This window comes from Coregonus clupeaformis, chromosome 31 (assembly GCF_020615455.1).
Source record: "Coregonus clupeaformis isolate EN_2021a chromosome 31, ASM2061545v1, whole genome shotgun sequence".
Classification (NCBI taxonomy): Eukaryota; Metazoa; Chordata; class Actinopteri; order Salmoniformes; family Salmonidae; genus Coregonus; species Coregonus clupeaformis.
Window position 1 is genome coordinate 15,702,722 of NC_059222.1, and position 20,213 is coordinate 15,722,934.

At 43.7% G+C, this 20,213-nt stretch overlaps 3 protein-coding genes across 7 annotated transcripts in view; 2 read left to right on the forward strand and 1 right to left on the reverse strand.

The window, feature by feature from the left end:
- LOC121547635 (brefeldin A-inhibited guanine nucleotide-exchange protein 3) overlaps nt 1–13,010 on the forward strand; it is a 51,780-nt gene extending 38,770 nt beyond the window's left edge. For 2 of the 5 annotated variants that reach the window (XM_041858991.2, XM_041858992.2), the window contains exons 20-34: nt 149–282; nt 408–553; nt 977–1,156; nt 1,242–1,383; nt 1,651–1,782; nt 1,946–2,049; nt 2,246–2,519; nt 2,684–2,860; nt 3,187–3,301; nt 3,391–3,493; nt 5,143–5,274; nt 5,745–5,875; nt 6,207–6,215; nt 6,930–8,175; nt 8,655–13,010. In XM_041858991.2, coding sequence (XP_041714925.1) covers nt 149–282; nt 408–553; nt 977–1,156; nt 1,242–1,383; nt 1,651–1,782; nt 1,946–2,049; nt 2,246–2,519; nt 2,684–2,860; nt 3,187–3,301; nt 3,391–3,493; nt 5,143–5,274; nt 5,745–5,875; nt 6,207–6,215; nt 6,930–8,175; nt 8,655–8,846 — 3,217 coding nt within the window. In that variant the 3' untranslated portion in view covers nt 8,847–13,010. The remainder of the gene's footprint in view (nt 1–148; nt 283–407; nt 554–976; nt 1,157–1,241; nt 1,384–1,650; nt 1,783–1,945; nt 2,050–2,245; nt 2,520–2,683; nt 2,861–3,186; nt 3,302–3,390; nt 3,494–5,142; nt 5,275–5,744; nt 5,876–6,206; nt 6,216–6,929; nt 8,176–8,654) is intronic. The other 3 variants (XM_041858993.2, XM_041858994.2, XM_041858995.2) reach the window with 3 other exon arrangements.
- A 44-nt stretch (nt 13,011–13,054) lies between these two features.
- LOC121547637 lies at nt 13,055–15,261 on the forward strand. The gene is made up of 2 exons (XM_041858996.2): nt 13,055–13,581; nt 13,692–15,261. The coding sequence occupies exons 1-2, from the start codon at nt 13,354–13,356 to the stop codon at nt 14,346–14,348; spliced, it is 885 nt and encodes a 294-aa protein (XP_041714930.1). The 5' UTR covers nt 13,055–13,353; the 3' UTR covers nt 14,349–15,261.
- Nucleotides 15,262–16,656: 1,395 nt separating this feature from the next.
- On the reverse strand, nt 16,657–20,206 carry LOC121547642 (cytochrome c oxidase assembly protein COX20, mitochondrial). The gene is made up of 4 exons (XM_041859001.2): nt 20,055–20,206; nt 19,555–19,669; nt 18,227–18,290; nt 16,657–17,066 (listed from the first exon to the last, which is right to left on the reverse strand). Exons 1-4 carry the CDS (start codon nt 20,085–20,087, stop codon nt 16,919–16,921), a joined length of 360 nt encoding a protein of 119 aa, XP_041714935.2. The 5' UTR covers nt 20,088–20,206; the 3' UTR covers nt 16,657–16,918.
- Nucleotides 20,207–20,213: the final 7 nt, after the last annotated feature.

Here is a 20,213-nt window from a genome sequence, read left to right on the forward strand (position 1 = left end):
AGAGAAAATAATAAAAACACTTATCTGGCAGATGTTTCCCTGTCCTACTAGTCTCACAGCTTTCTAATTGGCTTGTGTTGATCCCTTTCTGCTGTTTGAAGAATATATTGACAATAATTTGGATTCCTCTGTATGTCCTTTTTTGCAGATTGTTTGAGGACTCCGTCAGTAAACTGAACCTGGTTAGCCTGGTGGGTTTCCTGCACCAGCTGAGGAAAGCATCTCAGTCCCAGCTTTTTGACTCAGTCACTGAGACAGGAGACTACTCCTTAGCCATGCCAGGTACCAAACACAGCACATGGTTATCCCCAACAGACCTGGGTCAAAACCCTGGGTAAAATTTGCCCAGCACAATGGAACCAACGGAACAGTCCCAAAAGTCATCAATGTTGCCTGTGTGTTTTTAGGAGAGGCCAAGTCCACCATGGACAGGCGTAGCGCCCTGCACCTGTTCCGCCTGGGGGAGGCCATGCTGCGGATCGTGAGGAATAAGACCAGACCCCTGCTGCACATGATGAGGGCCTGGAGCGTAGTGGCACCACACCTGGTGGAGGTAGGAGCTCAGGGAATGCATCTCAACTGTGTGGCCTCCTTTGCTGATGTCCTCTCCTCCACGATCACTATTATGGTATAGCCTAACAGGTTCACCCTTTCTGCAGGTTATATTAGGCCTATACCCACTGGGCACAAATGTCAGTTCAACGTCTAGTTTTGATTTACATTTGGTTGAGTTGTCAACTTACGTGAAATCAACAAACATTTCACGCGGTCATTGGATTTAGGTTAAAAGTTGAGTGAAAAAAATACACAATTCCCTTAGGTTGATGACTTTTTACAAATCCAATCAGTTTTCCAAGTTGATTCAATGTCATTACATATCAATTTTTTGTTGAAATTACGTGGGAACAACATTGATTCGACCGGTTTTTGCCCATTGGGCATGTTCTCATTTCTGTTTCTCTCTGGCTCCTCCTAGGCTGCCTGTCACAAAGAGCGCCATGTATCCCAAAAGGCTGTGTCCTTCATCCATGATGTTCTGATGGAGGTGCTGACCAGCTGGGCAGAGCTTCCCCACTTCCACTTTAATGAGGCGCTCTTCAGACCCTTCGAGCACATCATGCAGCTGGAGCTGTGTGACGAGGACGTGCAGGACCAGGTGAGTTGTCCCTCACACACACACACACACACCTCTTATAATTAGTTGCCCCGGTAGTTAAAACGTCCTATTGTTTGTCCCTCAGGTGGTCACGTCCATAGGGGAGCTGGTAGAGATGTGTTCCCCTCAGATCCAGTCTGGCTGGAGACCTCTATTCAGTGCCCTGAGGACTGTGCATGGGGACAAGCCAGACATGAAAGACTACCTGATAGGAGAATATTCCATGGGTATGTATGACAGGCAGCCTTTGAATTTATAACATCTCAATGTTTCTATGTGTTATTTTATTCCCTAAGGTACTGTACGGCTACAATATTTCTATTGTATTCACATACTTTCTGTTTCTTTGGGATGTCTGTGATGATGGCTTATGAGAGACAGTCTCAGCAGGAGATACTGTATGTTGGCACAGAGCCTCATCTCCTCTCTCTTACGAGATTCCTGTATGTCACTCTTTTTTATTGAGGTTGTTTTCTGCTCCGTCTGTAATGCAGGGAAGTCTCAGGCGCCTGTGTTTGATGTCTTTGAAGCGTTTATCAACACAGACAACATTCAGGTTTTCGCCAACGCAGCAACTGACTACATCATGTGCCTTATGAAGTTTGTCAAAGGTTTAGGTAAGTCAGGTAAATGAGATGATTAACCAATTTTTTTCTGTGGATGTGTAATACTATTGTCATGATCATCACATTTTTAGATGGAGACATTGAATGTTCATTTTATTTGGTAAGAGATAATGGAAGTGATTACTCTGATTGCCGTCAGTGAATGTGTTGGCCTTGTTCCCAGGAGAAGTGGACTATAAGGAGATTGGGGACTGTGTCAATGCCACTGGCTACAGTTCTACAGACCTGTGCCTCCCTGCTCTGGACTACCTGAGGAAGTGCTCCCAGGTAGGAAAACACTGGCCAATGGGCCACGTTAGCTATTTTCAATGGGTGTCACACGAAAATGAGTCCTCTTATCAGACAGACTTCCAGAAAGTCTATTAAAATAGATAAATAAAGGGTCACACAACCACGCTACAGGAAGACCTTTCCCATCTATGTGTAGTGTATCAACACTGTATGATGAGGTTTTCTTCTGCAGCTGCTTGCCAAAATCTACAAGATGCCTTCCAAGCCAGTGTTCCTGGGAGCCCGGCTGGCCAGCCTGCCCATGAGGGCCCAGGAGAAGTCTGTCAGCAGTGAGGATGGCATGGACTGTGTCCTGGCAGAGTTCGACGATGACACAGGCCTGATCCAGGTGTGGATCCTGCTGCTGGAGCAGCTGACTGCAGCGGTATCTAACTGCCCCCGGCAGCACCAGCCCCCCACCCTGGAACTGCTGTTTGAACTTCTCAGAGAGCTCACCAACTTACCAGGTTAGAAGAGATGCCATAACACCACAGGACAGATCAGATTCAACACTCTCCACTGGAGTTTGGTTTTACATAGTCTGGGTGATTATCTTATATAAGTAACATAGTCATTATGAATGTAGCCTACCTGAAAACCAATCGTCAATTCTTTTTTTCTACCTCCATAGGACCGGGCTTTGCCATATTCTCAGTGATCCAGCTTCTTCTTCCTGTGATGTCACTCTGGCTCCAGCGTAGCCATGGCGACCATGCGTACTGGGATATAGCTGCGGCCAACTTCAAGCACGCCATTGGGCTGTGCTGTGAGCTGGTGGTGGAGCACATTCAAAGCTTCATCCACTCAGGTACAGTGGCCATGGAATGACAATGGAAATTATCCCTAAGTGGCGGTCAAACATAGTGTACACAAAGCAGAGATGGAAGTGCACTTAGGCAGTTAAACAGTCAAAATAGGTATTTGTGAAACAGATGTAGCCCAGGGGCTGTATGTATCCAGGGTCTCAGAGTAGGAGTGCTGATTTAGGATCAGTTTTGCCTTTTAGATCACATTGAACATTTTTACATGGGCAAGGAAAACCTAATCCTGACTATTCTGAGATGCCTGGTACACACGTCCCCAGATCGTGGTTGTGCCTCTGTCCAGATCCTTCATATCTCTGTGCTCCTGTAGATATTGGCTATGAGAATCTGATCAACCTGATGCTGAAGGACCTCTTCAAGCTGCTGGTGGCCTGTGTGGCTGAACCTGCAGAGACTATCTCTAGAGTGGGCTGCTCTTGCATCAGGTGACCACGCGCTGCGCGCGCACACACACACACACACACTGTGTATGACTGAGCTGTAGGTGACAGGTGTTTGTCTCTTCCTGTGGCAGGTACGTGTTGGTGACGGTAGGTCCTGTCTTCACTGAGGAGATGTGGCGTCTGGCATGCTGTGCCCTGCAGGATGCCTTCTCTGCCACCCTGGAGCCTGTCAAGGTAAAGACCTGTGCTCCACCATGGTTCTGACTAGCGGGAGTGCAGCTACGACCGGAAGTGACTTATAAATGCAGGTTAGGATAATTCACGTGGCAGGTTAGGAGATTTAAGGTTAGGAAAAGGGTTATGGTTAGCGAAAATGCTCTACTAACCTGCTACGAAAAGTCACTTCCTGTGTCAATGGTGTTTTATCTAAAAAATATATATAATAAAAGGTGCAAACTTCCTCTCAATTTTTTCCATTGTTGTTATTTTAGGCCAGTGGAATAAACTGTATAAAAATATAGCCACACACTCTATATATGCTCCCAACAATTTAATGGGTAAACCTAACCAACGTTTCGGCAACGCAGTGCCTTTCTTCAGGGTTGAGGCCAGTGGAATAATCCACACCCGTTTAGAAAAGGATGTAAAAAAGCTTTCCCTGGTAATGATCTGATGAGGCGATATTAATACCATGAACAAATTACAATAATGGGACACAAAATCACCTTGTTTAAAGGCCCAGTGCAGTCAAAATTCCAACACCAGATGGTACATTATTTAATAGAACAATAAGAAAGAGAGTTCCAAACCTCTGCCAATCACAGCTAGTTTCCCATTTTCCCCTCCCTACTCAGACCACTCCGAGACAGTCCTAGCAAAATTCTTGCTTGAGAAATAGTTTTTTGCTAGAATGATATTTTTGATTCTTTTTTACCATTTTAATTGAAAGCTATTACAGTAAGGTACTTACTTGTTACCCAGAAATTATTTGATATTGAGATAAAAATGGCTGCATTGGGCCTTTAACCCATTCTGATTATGGCTGTTAACATATGGCGTGTGGCAGCAGGTGAATGCATGTTTACATCTAGCTCCACTACATTCCTACAGTAGGTAGGCTACATTTAGAAGGAGTACTTCTCACCACAAGTGTTTTTCTCATTCACAGCCCTGCAAAATCTGAGAGGACCAAATATAATCTTCTTTAAAGCTTAAAGCTGCAGCCTTTTAGAGATAAAATAAAAAGCTTGTCAGGACTTAAATGCATGATGCATTACTACCAATAACAGACCTTAAATATAGTGACCTTGCAAGAGATTACTCTACCTAAGAATGCATTGTGTATTGTGGTAGACCCTATATGCACTCAGGCATACTGTATGGACAAGGCAAACCTTCTCAGGCTTGTGCTTGTTTTTGTGCTTCCTCCTCTGCATTGCTTGCTCTTTGGGGGTTTAGGCTGGGTATCTGTAAAGCACTTTGTGACAACTGTAAAAAGGGCTTTATAAAATAGTAATAGTTGTTGTGAAAGGGGCGTCTACATTCAGGACAGGTCATTCATTCCCTAGTAAAAGTAAATGTCTACTATAATTTTAGATGTTTAGTTACAGTAATGTATGTTGGGATTACTGTCATTCATTAATTTCTTTAGAGATAAAAAATCATCCTAGGTGTATGTGTACTTCCACTGTCTCAGCTGTTTGAATGACGTTCCATGTGTGTCTGATGGGGAGAGTTCCAGTTGATCAGTGTGCTGTGTGTTCTAGATCCTGTTGATTGGATCACATTGTATGGAACCTCGTGCTCCAGCCTGTACAGCTTCAGCATACATGCCAGAGTGCCACACAGACCTGTGTGTGTTTCTGCATCTCTGTCTTGTGTAGAACCTGCTGGCGTGTTTCCGTTGTGGTTCAGACAGCTTCTCTGGGGACGCCTGTGAGGTTAAGGTGGCCGCCCCGTCCCACTCCCCCTCTGCTGAGGCAGAGTACTGGAGAATCAGAGCCATGGCCCAGCAGGTGACCCTCCGCCACCACACACTACTGTACATACATGTTGATGTGATGTTACACACAAGGGGCTAGATTCAATCCCATCGCCCGTTTTCAGCTATGCACTATTTAAAGGCAATGTTTCCTCGTTTGCTTAGACTGCATTCACAGTAAACGCTGCATTTGACGGCTCAATCAGAAATCACCTTTAAATTTCAATCGCCCTATTACACGGATCTTCCGCGGTCCGAATTGAATCCAGGCCTAGGCTACATGCATGTTGATTTGAAATTACATATACATGTGTGGCTGTCCACAGTCAGACCTGGGTCAAATACTTACTATTCATCAGTGTAGCTGTTATTAGACAACATTTCGAACCTCTTGTATTAAGTCTCAAATCTTCTATGTAGACAGTACATTTCATGATTCATGTATGTTGTTCAGTATGACTATATAGTTGTTCAACATGTCTCCTATCTTCCTTCTGTCTTTAGGTGTTTATGCTGGACACCCAGTGCTCCCCTAAAACCCCCAATAACAAAGAAGGCTTTGAGCATGCCCAGTCCTGTGTGCTCATCATCGAGCTCCCCTCAGACCAGCAATCCAATGGTCACACTCAGAAAAGGTTGGCAACATTCAATCACATAGCTGGTGTGGTGGCTTTAGTCAGTGGGCCAGATTTACAACGGTACGAGCAGTGCAAACACTTTGTGAATCTGGCCCAGTGTGTGACGTTTGTATACTGTGTGTTCAACCTGTCATGTACAGTACATCGTCAACTTTGAATCGTTGCTCTATTCTAATCTATTCGCACGTATCTATATATAGTGTGTTACAGTTTATGTCTTGGTTCACAGCCCGTTCTCAGAATGTAGTTTTCGATGTGCATTATATTCTGAGACTCATTCCTTCTCCTTATGTGATGATTTCTCTCTCTTGTGCTGGACTTACAACAGAAAAATTGGGTAAGAGCACTTCGATGACATCCATACCATGATTCTGGTTTACTGTGAGCAGCATTTACGCCCACCTGTCTGTGTTCATTATCTTATTATATTTTTAAAGCATCCATTCAATGTCATGGACCGTAAACATCATCATATTATGTCAACATCTGTTATCAGGTGACATAAGCTACTGTGCAGATGATGAAGACTTCTGCTTACTTTGTCTTATCCAACATGCGTATATATGAAATTCTTTCCCTTTTATAAAATAAAAACATTCCCAGAGTCCTCTGACCTCTGATACAGTATTATTATTTTGATCAAGCTCTTTGGGATTACAATGTGGTTTTATTAAATCTGCATTCGACTTTGAGTTAAGGACCTTTTCTTTAATACTGTTTTTCAGAAACCTCATATGATGCCCAGAAAGATGGAGAAATTGATGTCTGAGATTAAAGCTAGAGTCCTTAAATGAAACAATGGCAAAGTGTGTCATAAAACTTTAGTTAAACGTTATGAAAGTTGTGTGTACTTGCATGTGTAAAATCAAGAAGTACAGCAATCTGTACAACCATTTCTCATATTCTCCCAATAAAGAAAATGTACTGTTGAAGCATAAATCCCATTACGTTGTTGCATGTTTCTGACAATCGGACAAACAGAAATATCAGTAAAATAGGAATCTATTTACATAACTGGCTTCAATAACCTTTTTCTCCATCTGACCTATAGGATTCCTTTCAGAACTATAGTGGTTAGCTTACTCTCCCACCAAGTGCTGCTCCAGAACCTGTATGACATTCTGCTGGAGGAGTTTGTGAAGCATCCTGGTGATGCTGAGACCCAGGAGAAGACCACCCCAGTATCTGATCCTAGACCAGCTGGTTTCCTGCGCTACATCTCCATGCAGAACCTGGCCATCATCTTCGACCTGCTGCTGGACTCCTACCGCACAGCCCGAGACTTCGACACGCGCCCGGGCCTCAAGTACCTGTTGATGAAGGTGTCTGGGGTGTGTGGCGCTGCCAACCTGTTCCGCCAGTCTGCCATGAGCTTCAACATCTACTTCCAGGCCCTGCTGTGTGCCACGCTCACCAACCAGGAGAGCATCACTGCTGAGCTGGTGAAGAAGATCCTTTACGAGGAGGACGAGGGCAGCTCTGACTCCTCCCAGCAGTGCTCCTCCGAGGATGAGGACATCTTCGAGGAGACTGCCCAGGTGAGTCCCCCGCGGGGGAAGGAGAAGCGCCAGTGGAGGGCCACCATCCCCTCGCTCAGCATCCAGCCGGTCAGCAGCGCAGACTGGGCCTGGCTGGTCAAGCGGCTGCATAAGCTCTGCATGGACCTCTGCAACAGCTACATCCAGATGCACCTGGACCAGGAGAACCTGGTGGACGAGGCAGTGCCCGTCTTCCGGGGGGACCCCCTCTTCTTCCTGCCCCTCTTCCCCTCCACCCCCGAGACTCCCACTCCCTCCACGGGAGGCCTGTCCAGCCGGGGAACACCCTCAGACGATGGCGTGCGCTCCCACCTGGCAGAGACTCCATCGGAGGACACCCACAGCCCTACTGCTGGCTACTGCATGGACAGCCTGCCACACCTGAGAGGGGAGAGGAGAGACCCAGCGGGCCGCAAGAAGGAGTGGTGGGAGAGTGCTGGGAACAAGCTATACACCATCGCCACCGACAAGACCATCACCAAGCTGATGATCGAGTACAAGAAGAGAAAGCAGCAGCACAACCATACCACCTTCGTGAAGGAGACCAAGGGGGGAGAGAACAGGGGCGAGGCAGGGACGATGAGGGGCCCAGAGTCCTCCATCCCACAGAGGCCCCAGCAGCTGGTGGACCCGGGGCCCATGAGACACTCGTTCAGTGCGGGGCCAGAGGTGCTGAGGCAGGAGAAGATCAGACCCCGCTCCGGTTCTACAGCAAGCTCCCATAGCGTCTCCCTCAGAGACTCAGAGGCTCAGATACAGGTAGGTATGCATGCAGGGGAAACATCAGATACAGATAGGACCGCATGCAGGGGAAACATGATCAGAAACGGATAGGACTGCATGCAGGGGAAACATGATCAGATACAGGTAGGAATGCATGCAGGGGAAACATGATCAGATACAGATAGGACAGCATGCAGGGGAAACATGATCAGATACAGATAGGACCTTATACAGGGGAAACATGATCAGAAACAGGTAGGACTGCATGCAGGGGAAACATGATCAGATACAGATAGGACCTTATACAGGAGAAACATGATCAGAAACAAGTAGGACTGCATGCAGGGGAAACATCACTCAGTCTATGATCATGGGGGGGTGATAAGACATTTATTCAGTTCTCTTTTCATGATTGAATAAACACTTGCACTCAAATGTAAGTTCAAAACTCGATCCTCTCTCTCTCGTTCCCTCGTTCTCTCTCTCTCTCTGCCTCTGTCTCTCTATCTCTCTAGGCATGGACCAACATGGTTCTGACCATCCTGTCTCAGATCCAGCTCCTCCCAGACCCTACCTTCCTGGCCCTGCAGCCCGCTGTGTTCCCCTGCATTAGTGAGCTGACCTGTCACGTGACTGACCTCCGTGTGCGCCAGGCAGTGCGAGAGTGGCTGAGTCGCGTAGGAAGAATGTATGACATCACTATGTGAGGAGCAGCTGCGTGCCTTACAGTGTTTGTAAAGGGGAGACTGAAAGGCTCAGCCAATGAGAATCTCCATTGCCACTTTCAGCTGCATTCAGTTTGATTGTAATTTACAGGAAGTCATTCAGTTTATCTTTGCTAGGTTTTGCTTTAACGCTGTCACTCCTGAATGAAATGGAAGTTCGCTTTTTACCAAAAATAGAATTGTCATGTATTTAAATTAGCTGACATAGCTATTTATTGTAGACCCCAATTTATGTTTACTACATATTATTTATATCAATTCTTTACAACTGCAGATATGCTATTACATTAAGAATATATATTTTTTGATTTATATTTGACATTGGAATAACTGTATATAAATCAGATATTGTGCCATATGAAGTTATTAGTTCCAGTTAGCTTTACACATTTCAGTGGTACATTGGTATACTGCACTCTTCATCTGACAAGATTCCAATCGATAAATCAGGCAAAATGATTTACGAAGCCCAGGCCCCTCTCAGTGACTTTGCAATCTAAAGGGATAATATTCTGTGTAGTATTAATTAACATGAGTACTGAGCTGATCAAATGTTGTTTAAGAGAGGAGATGAGGAGATGCCTTGATGACACCAGCCAGTCACGAGGCCTTGGTGAAAGTGACCCAGTCCCCTCTAGGTAAACAGACCACCGTGACCCTAATCCAGTGATGCAGTGGTAAAATAATAGGCTGTCGCAGTGAAAAAAGTAACTATACTTTCAGAGAAAAAAAATCTGCAAAAGGTAGGTAAACTGTTGGGCATAAGAAAATGTTTTACTTGCGTTTGCCCTCCACTACACCACTGCCCAAATCCATCCATCCTTTAACTTAGACACATTATAGAAATACAGCCTTACTATTATCTAAGCACGCCTGAGATGATCTCACCATAGAGGTCAATGAGTCTTACTCATCACTGTCCAGTGAAATCAGAGAGCAAATCCACACATGGGGATCCTCATTGAGAGAGCTGTTGATAAACAACCCAACACATACTGTAAGGCAGGATTAGGTTTCGTTCATATACCCTCAAACCTCAACAACAGTTTGGGCTGGAGCCATGCTCAGACCTGGCCTGTCTGGAAACTGTCGTCCTTAGATAATGTCAGATCCAAACATGATGATTCTCCAATCACTACGCCTTCCCCTGACCACACCCGGACTCATCACCAGCCCCTCTATCGTGCTGTCCCTCTCTGACCTCTCTGAGCCTGCTCTAATAGCTGACATCTGCTTGGGCATTAATGAAAAGTAGCAGAAAAGGAACACACAGTACATGTATCACTATAAAATATGTTCGCTATTGCTGCTTGTGTAAATGTGAGCAGTCAAAGGACAGATTTTGTGCACCCACCCACACAATTTTGTGTTGGATTTTTGTTACTTTAGTGGACTATTTATTAGTAGATATAATATGCACCTGCTCTCAAAACATCTCATGTACATTTGAAGTTCAATAATATTTTGATCCAGTTGACATTGTTTCATGCTGGCCTCCAAAGATTAGTTTAATCTCTGGTAGTAAATGTCTGTGCTTAAAAGGTATTACAAATAAATATAACTTATTAGGTTTTCAGCTCTACTGTACTCTAAAATAGGCAAGAATTTGAAAAACAGATGAGAATAAATTTAAAGTTGGCGAAATGCATTTGTGAATACAGTACATTTTTATATGGAAATACTCTCAAGCTCATTATAGTAACACACTTTTACAATTAATCAAGATGTTCATATAGAAGACAAACTGAAAAATAAGTACATTTAAATGTAGATATCTAGAAAGTAACATGTTATGATGTTAGAATTCCATCATGAGAGTTAATGTAATATTTTACTATTGAAAAGTTTGCAACCTCATAATTGCTTTCCTTGCATAATTTGTTGAGAACATTCTCATCTGGTCTCCATTGCAGTACTGTGGGTAGGATTTTCAGTGTCAAGTTTACTGATTACAGTGCTTTATAGTGTATTTTCTTCTGACTACCTGGGACAGTCTTTTGCATACATACTGTCTATTATAGAATGTACCTTTTGTTTACTGTCTTAATGTAATGATCAGCTTTGGGAGGTGAAAATGACTGTACAATGACCAAAGACATGAACACTGTATGGGGGCTCTATTCAATATGTATCGCATTACAGGTTGCGCGATAGAAGTGTAAAGGTAATTTCCGATTGAGCCGACATACAGCGTTTAACTTGAATGCAGTCTCCACTGATGCGGAAATATTGCCGTTAAAATGTCAAATCACGCCAACCTGGACTCGGGTAACATAGTAAATGTAAATCTGTAGGAAGATTTAGCTAGCGTGCTTAAGTATTTGCAAAGTATCTAAAAAATAGTAAGTAGTTGCTAAAATGCAAAAGTTGTCCGTGATGAGAATCGAACACGCAACCTTTGGGTTGGTATACGTTTGTGTTATACGCCCACCCAACCAAACATCCTCCTTTCGTTTTTGCCTTAACCTGTCTTTTGTAACCATACCATACATAACATATAATACTAATTTGAGTGTCCTCAAATGTATGTTTATTATGTTACGTCTACTCTGAGACCAGGCTGATCATGCTGTAAAGCTAAACTTCAGCAATACAGATTGAATAGAGCCCTTGATGTAAACTGCTGATGATTAATAAGTTAAATTCCTTCATATACTTTTACAGCATCATCTCTCTGGAAACTAGGCTGAGCATGCAGCTTGTGAATGTGTTATATAGAGGCACTATCTTCTTACTGTTGATCATTTCCAAGAAAAGTCTGATCTACCATAGCTTCCGATCTGCTGATTTGAGGATGAAAAGGAAGCAGGACCCAGAGAGAGTGCATAGGCGTAAAAGCGGCTTTGAGAGAGAGAAACTGTCTACTATTCCTTATTGTCTGAGTTGATCATTTGTGGGTAGATTGTGACCCAATTATTTGACACAGTTTGTTCAAAGTGATCAGTTTATGCGATGATGGATGTTGATATTAAAAACAATGGAGTGTTTGTGTATCAAACTATGTCCTGGACTGTGGCAATATCATTGCTTCCTATACCACATTTTTACTCCTCTGCCCCAAACTGTGTTGATGCATTTATTCGAAACCATCAATAGTCAAATTCCGTATGTTCTGCAGTGTGGGAGCACATGACTTTATGGCACACGCATGCTGTATGATCAGGATTCAAGATTGCCTCAAGATTCAAGGCAATTCATTTGGAACAATTATCAACAATATTTGAGAAAAATGTGAAGATCTTTTGGAACACATAAGTATGATCCCATGAGATGGCAATTGTTTTCAACACAGTTCAATGTGGGGGCTTTTTAATAACCAAAAGCACATGATTCAACAAATTCACTTGACATCAATGGTATAGAGGTGTATTGTGTAATGCTTTATTTAAGGCAATTTGAGTGAGAAAGTGTTCTAAAATGTAGAAAGGAATGTGTGGAGCATGACTGAGGGTTTCTGTAATGTTTTCATGTACTAAGACAACCGTTTGTTAACTGACTGACTTATTATTCTGTGATCTTAAGTGTTTGGCCAAACAAAATTCAATTAATTATTAAATTATTAAACATTAAATGAATATATTGTTATTAATATTAATATGTTTTATGAAAATTGTACTGTTCTGCAACTAAGTGTACATATACCGTCAAACTTTTGCCTGTTTGTAAGTTCTTTACATTTTCCTCTGAATGACTGGTTGGTATTATGGACAAACTGAATGGCACAAGCCTGCCAGGAAGAATGTCTTACTAAAGGCTCTTCGATCCTTATCGTGGAAGTTCTGCATTACAGCATGAAATTTAAAGGCATGGTTTCCGCGTTAGTGGAGACTGCATTCACTGTAAACGCTGCATATGTCAGCTCAATCGGAAATTACCTTTACATATCTATCACACAATCTGTAATTCTTCAACGACACAGATTGAATAGAGCACTAAGAGGGCCAATATTGTCACAGTGATTTTTAAATGCTTTTTTCTGCCTTTGATAAAAAGTAACTATTATAATGTTTGTGTTTTATTCTGGCTGGACTCCCTTGCTGATGTAATTTGTCTTCAGATTGTATGTATTCATGTTTGTATTCATACTCAGTATATTTCAAAGCGCTTTTATGTTATGTGTTGTAGAATAAACAAGCAAATCGATTACCTTATCTGAATATTTATTTTATACAATTGATATTGGTCTTGACAGATAGATGAAAAGGGTTCCATATGCCCTAAGAGGGGTTCTTCAGAACCTTTAAAAAAAAAAAGGCTTCTAAAAGTGTTTGTGGGTGAAAGCCAGAATAATCGTTTTTTTCTAAGAGTGCATTTTCCCACTCCAAATTAAATCCGCCTCACTCACTACATCAGTTGACCAACCACCCACGTAACCATTATTTACTATATAGGCCAAATGCGGAGCTGCTGTGAGTAAATCCAAAGAGATTGGAGAAGCCTGGCTGTGATTGGACACTGTTATGTCCTTGTTGATCTCCTAGCTGGACACATGCTTGTCATGCCCTCATTTGCAAGTATTGTACACCCTGACACGAGAGTGATAATCGCTCTGATTGTCGCTCCACTCTGCGCTCCAAGCCCAGCCTTTCAGCCCAGCATCATGCGGATGTTACTGGATAGCGGTTGGATGAAGTTCGGGCCAGCGGGCAGAGGTAGCCTTGACTGGGTCCCTGGATCTGGGCCGTCGCCGCTCCCCTCTCTCGACAAACATGCTCAGGTGAGTTGATCAACAGGATGCACTTGTTAAACAAAATGGATGAGATGTTTAAGAGTATGTGAAATAGAAGTAACTAGTGTTGTTCACACCTTTTACTCTGATATCGCCAGGGTGACCACTGGAATGAGTTGACCCCCAGTGAGGACATCATGAGCAAAGAGTTCATCCTTTACATAGTCGTAGCAACAACTTCCCTCCTTTTCATCAGCCTCGTTGGCTTCCTGGTCTACAGGAGGTGCTCTACCAGCAAGTTGGCTCTGACCAACATCATCGCCCTGGACCTGGAGGAGCTCCAAGATCTGCAGGACCTCCAGGACGCAGAGAGCAGCACTGACTTCCTGTCCTCACTGGCCTTGCGCAGAGACCAGATGCCCAGCTGCAGCTCTGAGACGGATATGTCTGATGGAGTCTTCCTCATGGTCTACCTGCCAACGCCCTATGAGGAGACCCTCACTAAGTTAGCCCGGGCTGCTAGCATCCGAAGCTCCAAAGGTGTGGATCGATCTGTTAGTGTCCGAAGCTCCAGAGGTGTTGATAGAGCTGAAGGCACTAGAACCAGAGGTTTGAATCGAGCTGCCACTGTCAGAAACTCCAGAGATGTGGATCCCCCTAAGATAGACCGATCTGCCTCTGTCAGAAGCTCCAGAGGTGTGGATGGAGCTGCCAGCATCAATAGCGCCAAAGGCGTGGATCCATCTGCTTGTCAAGGGAGGACAGATGAAACCCGGACAGATGAAGACCCAGTGAAGGAACAGTCCAAGGACTAAGGGCAGGATTCAATCAGATAGCTCCTTTCTGGCTATGCACCATTTTAAGCAAACGTTACCGCGGTCGCGGATATCGCATTCAACGCAGATCTTCCGCGGTCCGGATTCAATCCTGGCCAGTATCAAAATAACAATATTTGTTTGTGAGAGGACGAAGGAGCATGCATCTCTGGATCTTCATTCCTTCATTTCTTGCTGCCAGAAACTGAAACCATAGAGCAGCTTCTCTTTGTGATTGTAAAATGTACCTTTGTAGCCTGGTGAAACAGTCTGTTTGTGCTCTTGCTAACTCCTCTCTGTATTCCTTCATTGTCATACTAAACAAGTATGGCATAACAGAAGAGTTGGCAACAGCACATACAGTATGAGACCAGGATTCCTCCTAGGCTATGTGTCGTACAGTATATTGTGCAGTTTTTCATGCTATAGTGTTAAGCAATGCATGGAGGTCACTGGTCAGAATTACTCAGAATAAGCCGATCAAGATGATTCTGTTACTGTATGTGTTTGATACTATTTAACACCTGTCAGAGGATCTTTGATAGTTGCAGAACTGTCTATAAAGCTATTTATTCTGTCATTTGGTAATGTTTAAAAAAGGATAGAGAATAGCTTGCTATTCTTAATTATGGTTTGATTATTCATATCATTATTATAAGACTATATTATTCATAATGTAATTACTCCCTTCCTGGACTGCACATAGTAAGCTGTATAGTATATATATAATAATGATCAAGGAAAATGAAATACCAAATGTAAATATGAGTGGTCTATTTCAGATATTTCTTTAAATGTTTTTCATTAACTGAACTGAGGAAAGTAAGTGAAATTTGATAGTCCAACTATAAAAATGTATCAAGTACCATGTACAATTAATTGTAAACACATTAAAGTCTATTTTGTCATCTAATATTGTTTTTGCATATTTACATTTACATTTTAGCTCTTATCCAGAGCGACTTACAGTTAGTGAGTGCATACATTTTTCATACTGATTTATTATTCTACAAATAAATACTTCTGTGAACAGTTCACTGGCTGCTGCAGACTGACATTTACCGACCGTCGGGACAAACTATCCACAAGTTGCTTAGTAAGCTGGATGTAATATTGGATGACGACACTCGACAAAGCTGCACACTTTGAGAAGAACAAGGCCATCAGAGGCCCATTGTGATGTGGCAGCATAGGGCCAATGCAGGGTAGAGGCAGATAATGTGAACTTACATTGTTTTACCTTTGCCACCTTTGTTATGAGTTGGACCCTAGATGGAGCGGCCAGTGAACTATGGAGACACCCAGCTAAACCCTAGGATGGAGGGGCCAGTGAACTATGGAGACACCCAGCTAAACCCTAGGATGGAGGGGCCAGTGAGCTATGGAGACACCCAGCTAAACCCTAGGATGGAGGGGCCAGTGAGCTATGGAGACACCCAGCTAAACCCTAGGATGGAGGGGCCAGTGAGCTATGGAGACACCCAGCTAAACCCTAGGATGGAGGGGCCAGTGAACTATGGAGACACCCAGCTAAACCCTAGGATGGAGGGGCCAGTGAGCTATGGAGACACCCAGCTAAACCCTAGGATGGAGGGGCCAGTGAACTATGGAGACACCCAGCTAAACCCTAGGATGGAGGGGCCAGTGAACTATGGAGACATCCAGCTAAACCCTAGGATGGAGGGGCCAGTGAACTATGGAGACACCCAGCTAAACCCTAGGATGGAGGGGCCAGTGAGCTATGGAGACACCCAGCTAAACCCTAGGATGGAGGGGCCAGTGAGCTATGGAGACACCCAGCTAAACCCTAGGATGGAGGGGCCAGTGAGCTATCGAGACACCCAGGACAACCATCCCGTCATCACTGATGCAGCACCTGTGTCGGGAGTTTGTGGAGAGAGAGGGAGGTCCGCTTCTCCACTGTGGCCTTCTGTCACACCTAGACTAGGGGCTAAGACGCACACACAGTTTGCAGTCAGATGAAATGCATGCCTCATTAGTGGCAACAGGAGTGCAAGAGGGAGAGAGATAAGGACAGGAGAGAGGACTAGTTCTCCGCTGTGGCTTTCTGTTGGACCTAGAGACCCAGAACGCACACATACACACAGTCAGACACATTTTGCACTCCAACAGGAGTGAATGAGTGAGGAGGGCTGGATGAGAGGCAGTGAGGTGTGGAGGATTTAGGACAGCACAGTGCAGTGGTATGATATGATGCAGATTGCCATCTAGTGGCCATCTGGTGATACGGTAGTAGACTGTATTTCAGTGCTCTTATTATTTATCCCACACACAACATCACCATACAGAAAGTCAATCAATATTTATTCAGCGCACAATCAATCATCTTTTAAATAATTATGAATGGATCCACCATTGAGGACAAAAACAATACTTGTTACAGACTATTTTACATAGAAATAAAACAAATCAGTCAGACAAACCATGCCTGACAACATGATCCAATAGGACAATAAATATTAGAACAGTTAAAGGCTATGGACATTGTGAACTGCAGTCAAGGGTGTGTGAAAGAAACAATGATTTGATGACAGGATCATGTGATCACTTCAAGGGCATGAAGGGCAAGGCTCCTGTTCTTTTGGTTTACTGACGGTGTCCAAACTCGTGCCTTCGTACATGACTTTGTTCTTGATGCCATCCTGGATCAACCTTTGCTGCATACGGAGCTGGGCATTGGTAATTCTACAGTAGAACCTGAGAGGGGCAGCAGAAATAGACCGTCACTGTAAAGGGGCTGGTCAATACACATTTACCTGCATAGGGGTAAAGGCTGCATAAGTGTATAGGGGTATATGCTATATAGGGGTATAGGCTGCATAGGGGTATATACTTTATAGGGGTGTAGGCTATATTGAGGTATAGGGGTATAGGCTACATAGGGGTATAGGCTGCATTGGGGTATATACTTTATAGGGGTGTAGGCTGTATAGGCTGCATAGGGGTATAGGCTACATTGGGGTATAGGCTGCATAGGCGTATAGGCTGCATAGGGGTATAGGCTGCATTGGGGTATAGGCTGCATTGGGGTATAGGCTACATTGGGGTATAGGCTACATTGGGGTATAGGCTGCATAGGGGTATATGCTACATAGGGGTATAGGCTACATAGGGGTATATGCTTTATAGGGGTGTAGGCTACATAGGGGTATAGGCTGCATAGGGGTATAGGCTGCATAGGGGTATAGGCTGTATTGGGGTATAGGCTGCATTGGGGTATAGGCTACATTGGGGTATAGGCTGCATAGGGGTATAGGCTACATAGGGGTATAGGCTACATAGGGGTATAGGCTACATAGGGGTATATGCTTTATAGGGGTGTAGGCTACATAGGGGTATAGGCTGCATAGGGGTATAGGCTGCATAGGGGTATAGGCTGCATTGGGGTATAGGCTGCATTGGGGTATAGGCTGCATTGGGGTATAGGCTACATTGGGGTATAGGCTGCATAGGGGTATAGGCTACATAGGGGTATATGCTTTATAGGGGTGTAGGCTACATAGGGGTATAGGCTGTATTGGGGTATAGGCTGTATTGGGGTATAGGGATATAGGCTGCATAGGGGTATAGTCTGTATTGGCTGTATAGGGGTACAGGCTACATAGGGGTACAGGCTACATAGGGGTACAGGCTGTATTGGGGTGTAGGCTGCATAGGGGTTGTAGTATCACAAAAATAGATGAGAACATCTCATGCTGAATAAATATTATAATGTAAAATGTAAAATCAGTGGGTATATATATCATTAATTTATAAGTCCAAAAATTGATGTAGCAACTAAGGATTCTAGCTTTTAATGGGCATCAACTAGCCAACAAGTTAGCTTATAAATCATCAACACTGACTTGAAAACCTACCATGATCCCAGTGTGGTAAGCATGAATCCTGCAAAACCTACGTCAAAGGACCGCTTCACTCGACCTGTGAATTACAAATTAAAGGTTTGGGTAAGAAATGGAGAATTACTATGAGAAACCAGAGAGGAAGAGGTGAAGGAGAGGATTTACTCCGCCCAAAATCTGTCCGCCTGAGATAACCCACGCAGACAGTGTAGTGAAGAAGGCGCAACAGAGCCTCTTCAACCTCAGGAGGCTGAATAAATGTGGCTTATCACCTAAAACCCTCACAAACTTTTACAGATGCACAATTGAGAGCATCCTGTCGGGCTGTATCATCGCCTGGTACGGCAACTGCACCGCCCACAACCGCAGGGCACTCCAGAGGGTGGTGCGGTCTGCCGAACGCATTACCGGGGGCAAACTACCCGCCCTCCTAGACACATACAGCAACCGATGTCACAGGAAGGCCAAAAAGATCATCAAGGACATCAACCACCCGAGCCACTGCCTGTTCACTCCGCTATCATCCAGAAGGCGAGGTCAGTACAGATGCATCAAAGCTGGGACCGAGAGAATGAAAAACAGCTTCTATCTCAAGGCCATCAGACTGTTAAATAGCCATCACTAGCACATTAGAGGCTGCTGCTGCCTATTGAAATCACTGGCCACTTTAAGAAATTGAACACTAGTCACTTTAATAATGTTTACATATCTTGCACTACTCATCTCTTATGTATATACTGCATTCTATTCATTCTATTCTATAATATTATTCTGTATCTTAGTGCATGCCGCTCTGTCATTGCTTGTCCATATATGTATATATTCTTAAATCCCATTCCTTACTTTTTTGTGTGAATTGGTATATGTTGTGAAATTGTTAGATATTACTGCACCGTCGGAGCTAGAAGCACAAGCATTTCGCTACACCCGCTATAACATCTGCTAAACACGTGTATGTGACAAATAAAATGTGATTTGATTTGATAAGCCCTTTTTTGTATGGAGGTCTATGAGTGAGTATTGGGGTATTTGATCTAATATAAGTTTCGTAATGTTTATGCTGTTATAAATGTACTGATATGTGGATGCACGTGGCAACATCCATTGTTAGAGCAGTCACTCAGCTATCTTGTCAATATAATAGATCATCAATGGAGAAACCTATGACAGAAGTAATATAATATTCTTACTACTATGCTCAGATTAATGGACAGTGGGTTACACAGAGAATAAGCAGAGACTTACCGAAACGAATCGCTCAAGACAGAGTTACATGTACCTGGCACGAGATTAGGTTATGGGTTCTGAGATAGACTGTGAATCTGCAGGGAAAGCAAACTTACTTGTGGCCAAAAAGTGCAAAAGGCCAGCAGCCAGGGATCCTCCAGATCCATGTAGAAGAGCCTCTCTGGCACAAGGTGTGTTCTGAACGTCCAGAATACCCAGCACCTTGAAACCCTAAGTGGCATACGATATATGAAACACATTATGGTTGATGAAACTACACAGAGAATAAGCAGAGACTTACCGAGATCACGGTTGTTTATGTTGTACACATGTTGTACACATCATCACATGATATTACATTCATACTGTTAGCTGGCAGACGCGAAAGAGGGGTAGCTAGCCAGCTAGTTAAAGAATTATGAAGAAACACATCTATTCAGCTATAGCACACTACCGTTAGCTAGCTAACTTACCAAGTTAAGCAAACTAGACAACTACTGGAGCGACAACATCACCAATATGTTGACCTTCAACAACTGAGTTGCTGCTAGTTAGCTAGCTAAGTTAGCATTGTCACAGACAATGTTTTCTGATTGACATTGTCCTGGACACTTACCTTCTTTTTGTCACTCTCCTCTTCACCGGCCATTATGGCATTAGATTTACCCTGTTATGAAGAAATTACTTTCAGCATCGCCTGCATTTACTTTCGTAACAACACTGGACACTGAGCATGCGCACTATCAGGTTCGTTAGATATTAACCCACGGGTTGA

Excerpts from the sequence above, each read along its gene's own strand:
- LOC121547637 (XM_041858996.2), top strand. The coding sequence starts at position 13,354 with ATGCTTGTCATGCCCTCATTTGCAAGTATTGTACACCCTGACACGAGA. Across the intron at positions 13,582-13,691 it reads CTCTCGACAAACATGCTCAG|GGTGACCACTGGAATGAGTT; the intron begins GTGAGTTGATCA and ends TGATATCGCCAG.
- LOC121547642 (XM_041859001.2), bottom strand. The coding sequence starts at position 20,087 with ATGGCCGGTGAAGAGGAGAGTGACAAAAAGAAG. Across the intron at positions 18,291-19,554 it reads TTTGCACTTTTTGGCCACAA|GTCGAGTGAAGCGGTCCTTT; the intron begins GTAAGTTTGCTT and ends TGTAATTCACAG. Across the intron at positions 17,067-18,226 it reads CTTACCACACTGGGATCATG|GTTCTACTGTAGAATTACCA; the intron begins GTAGGTTTTCAA and ends TGCCCCTCTCAG.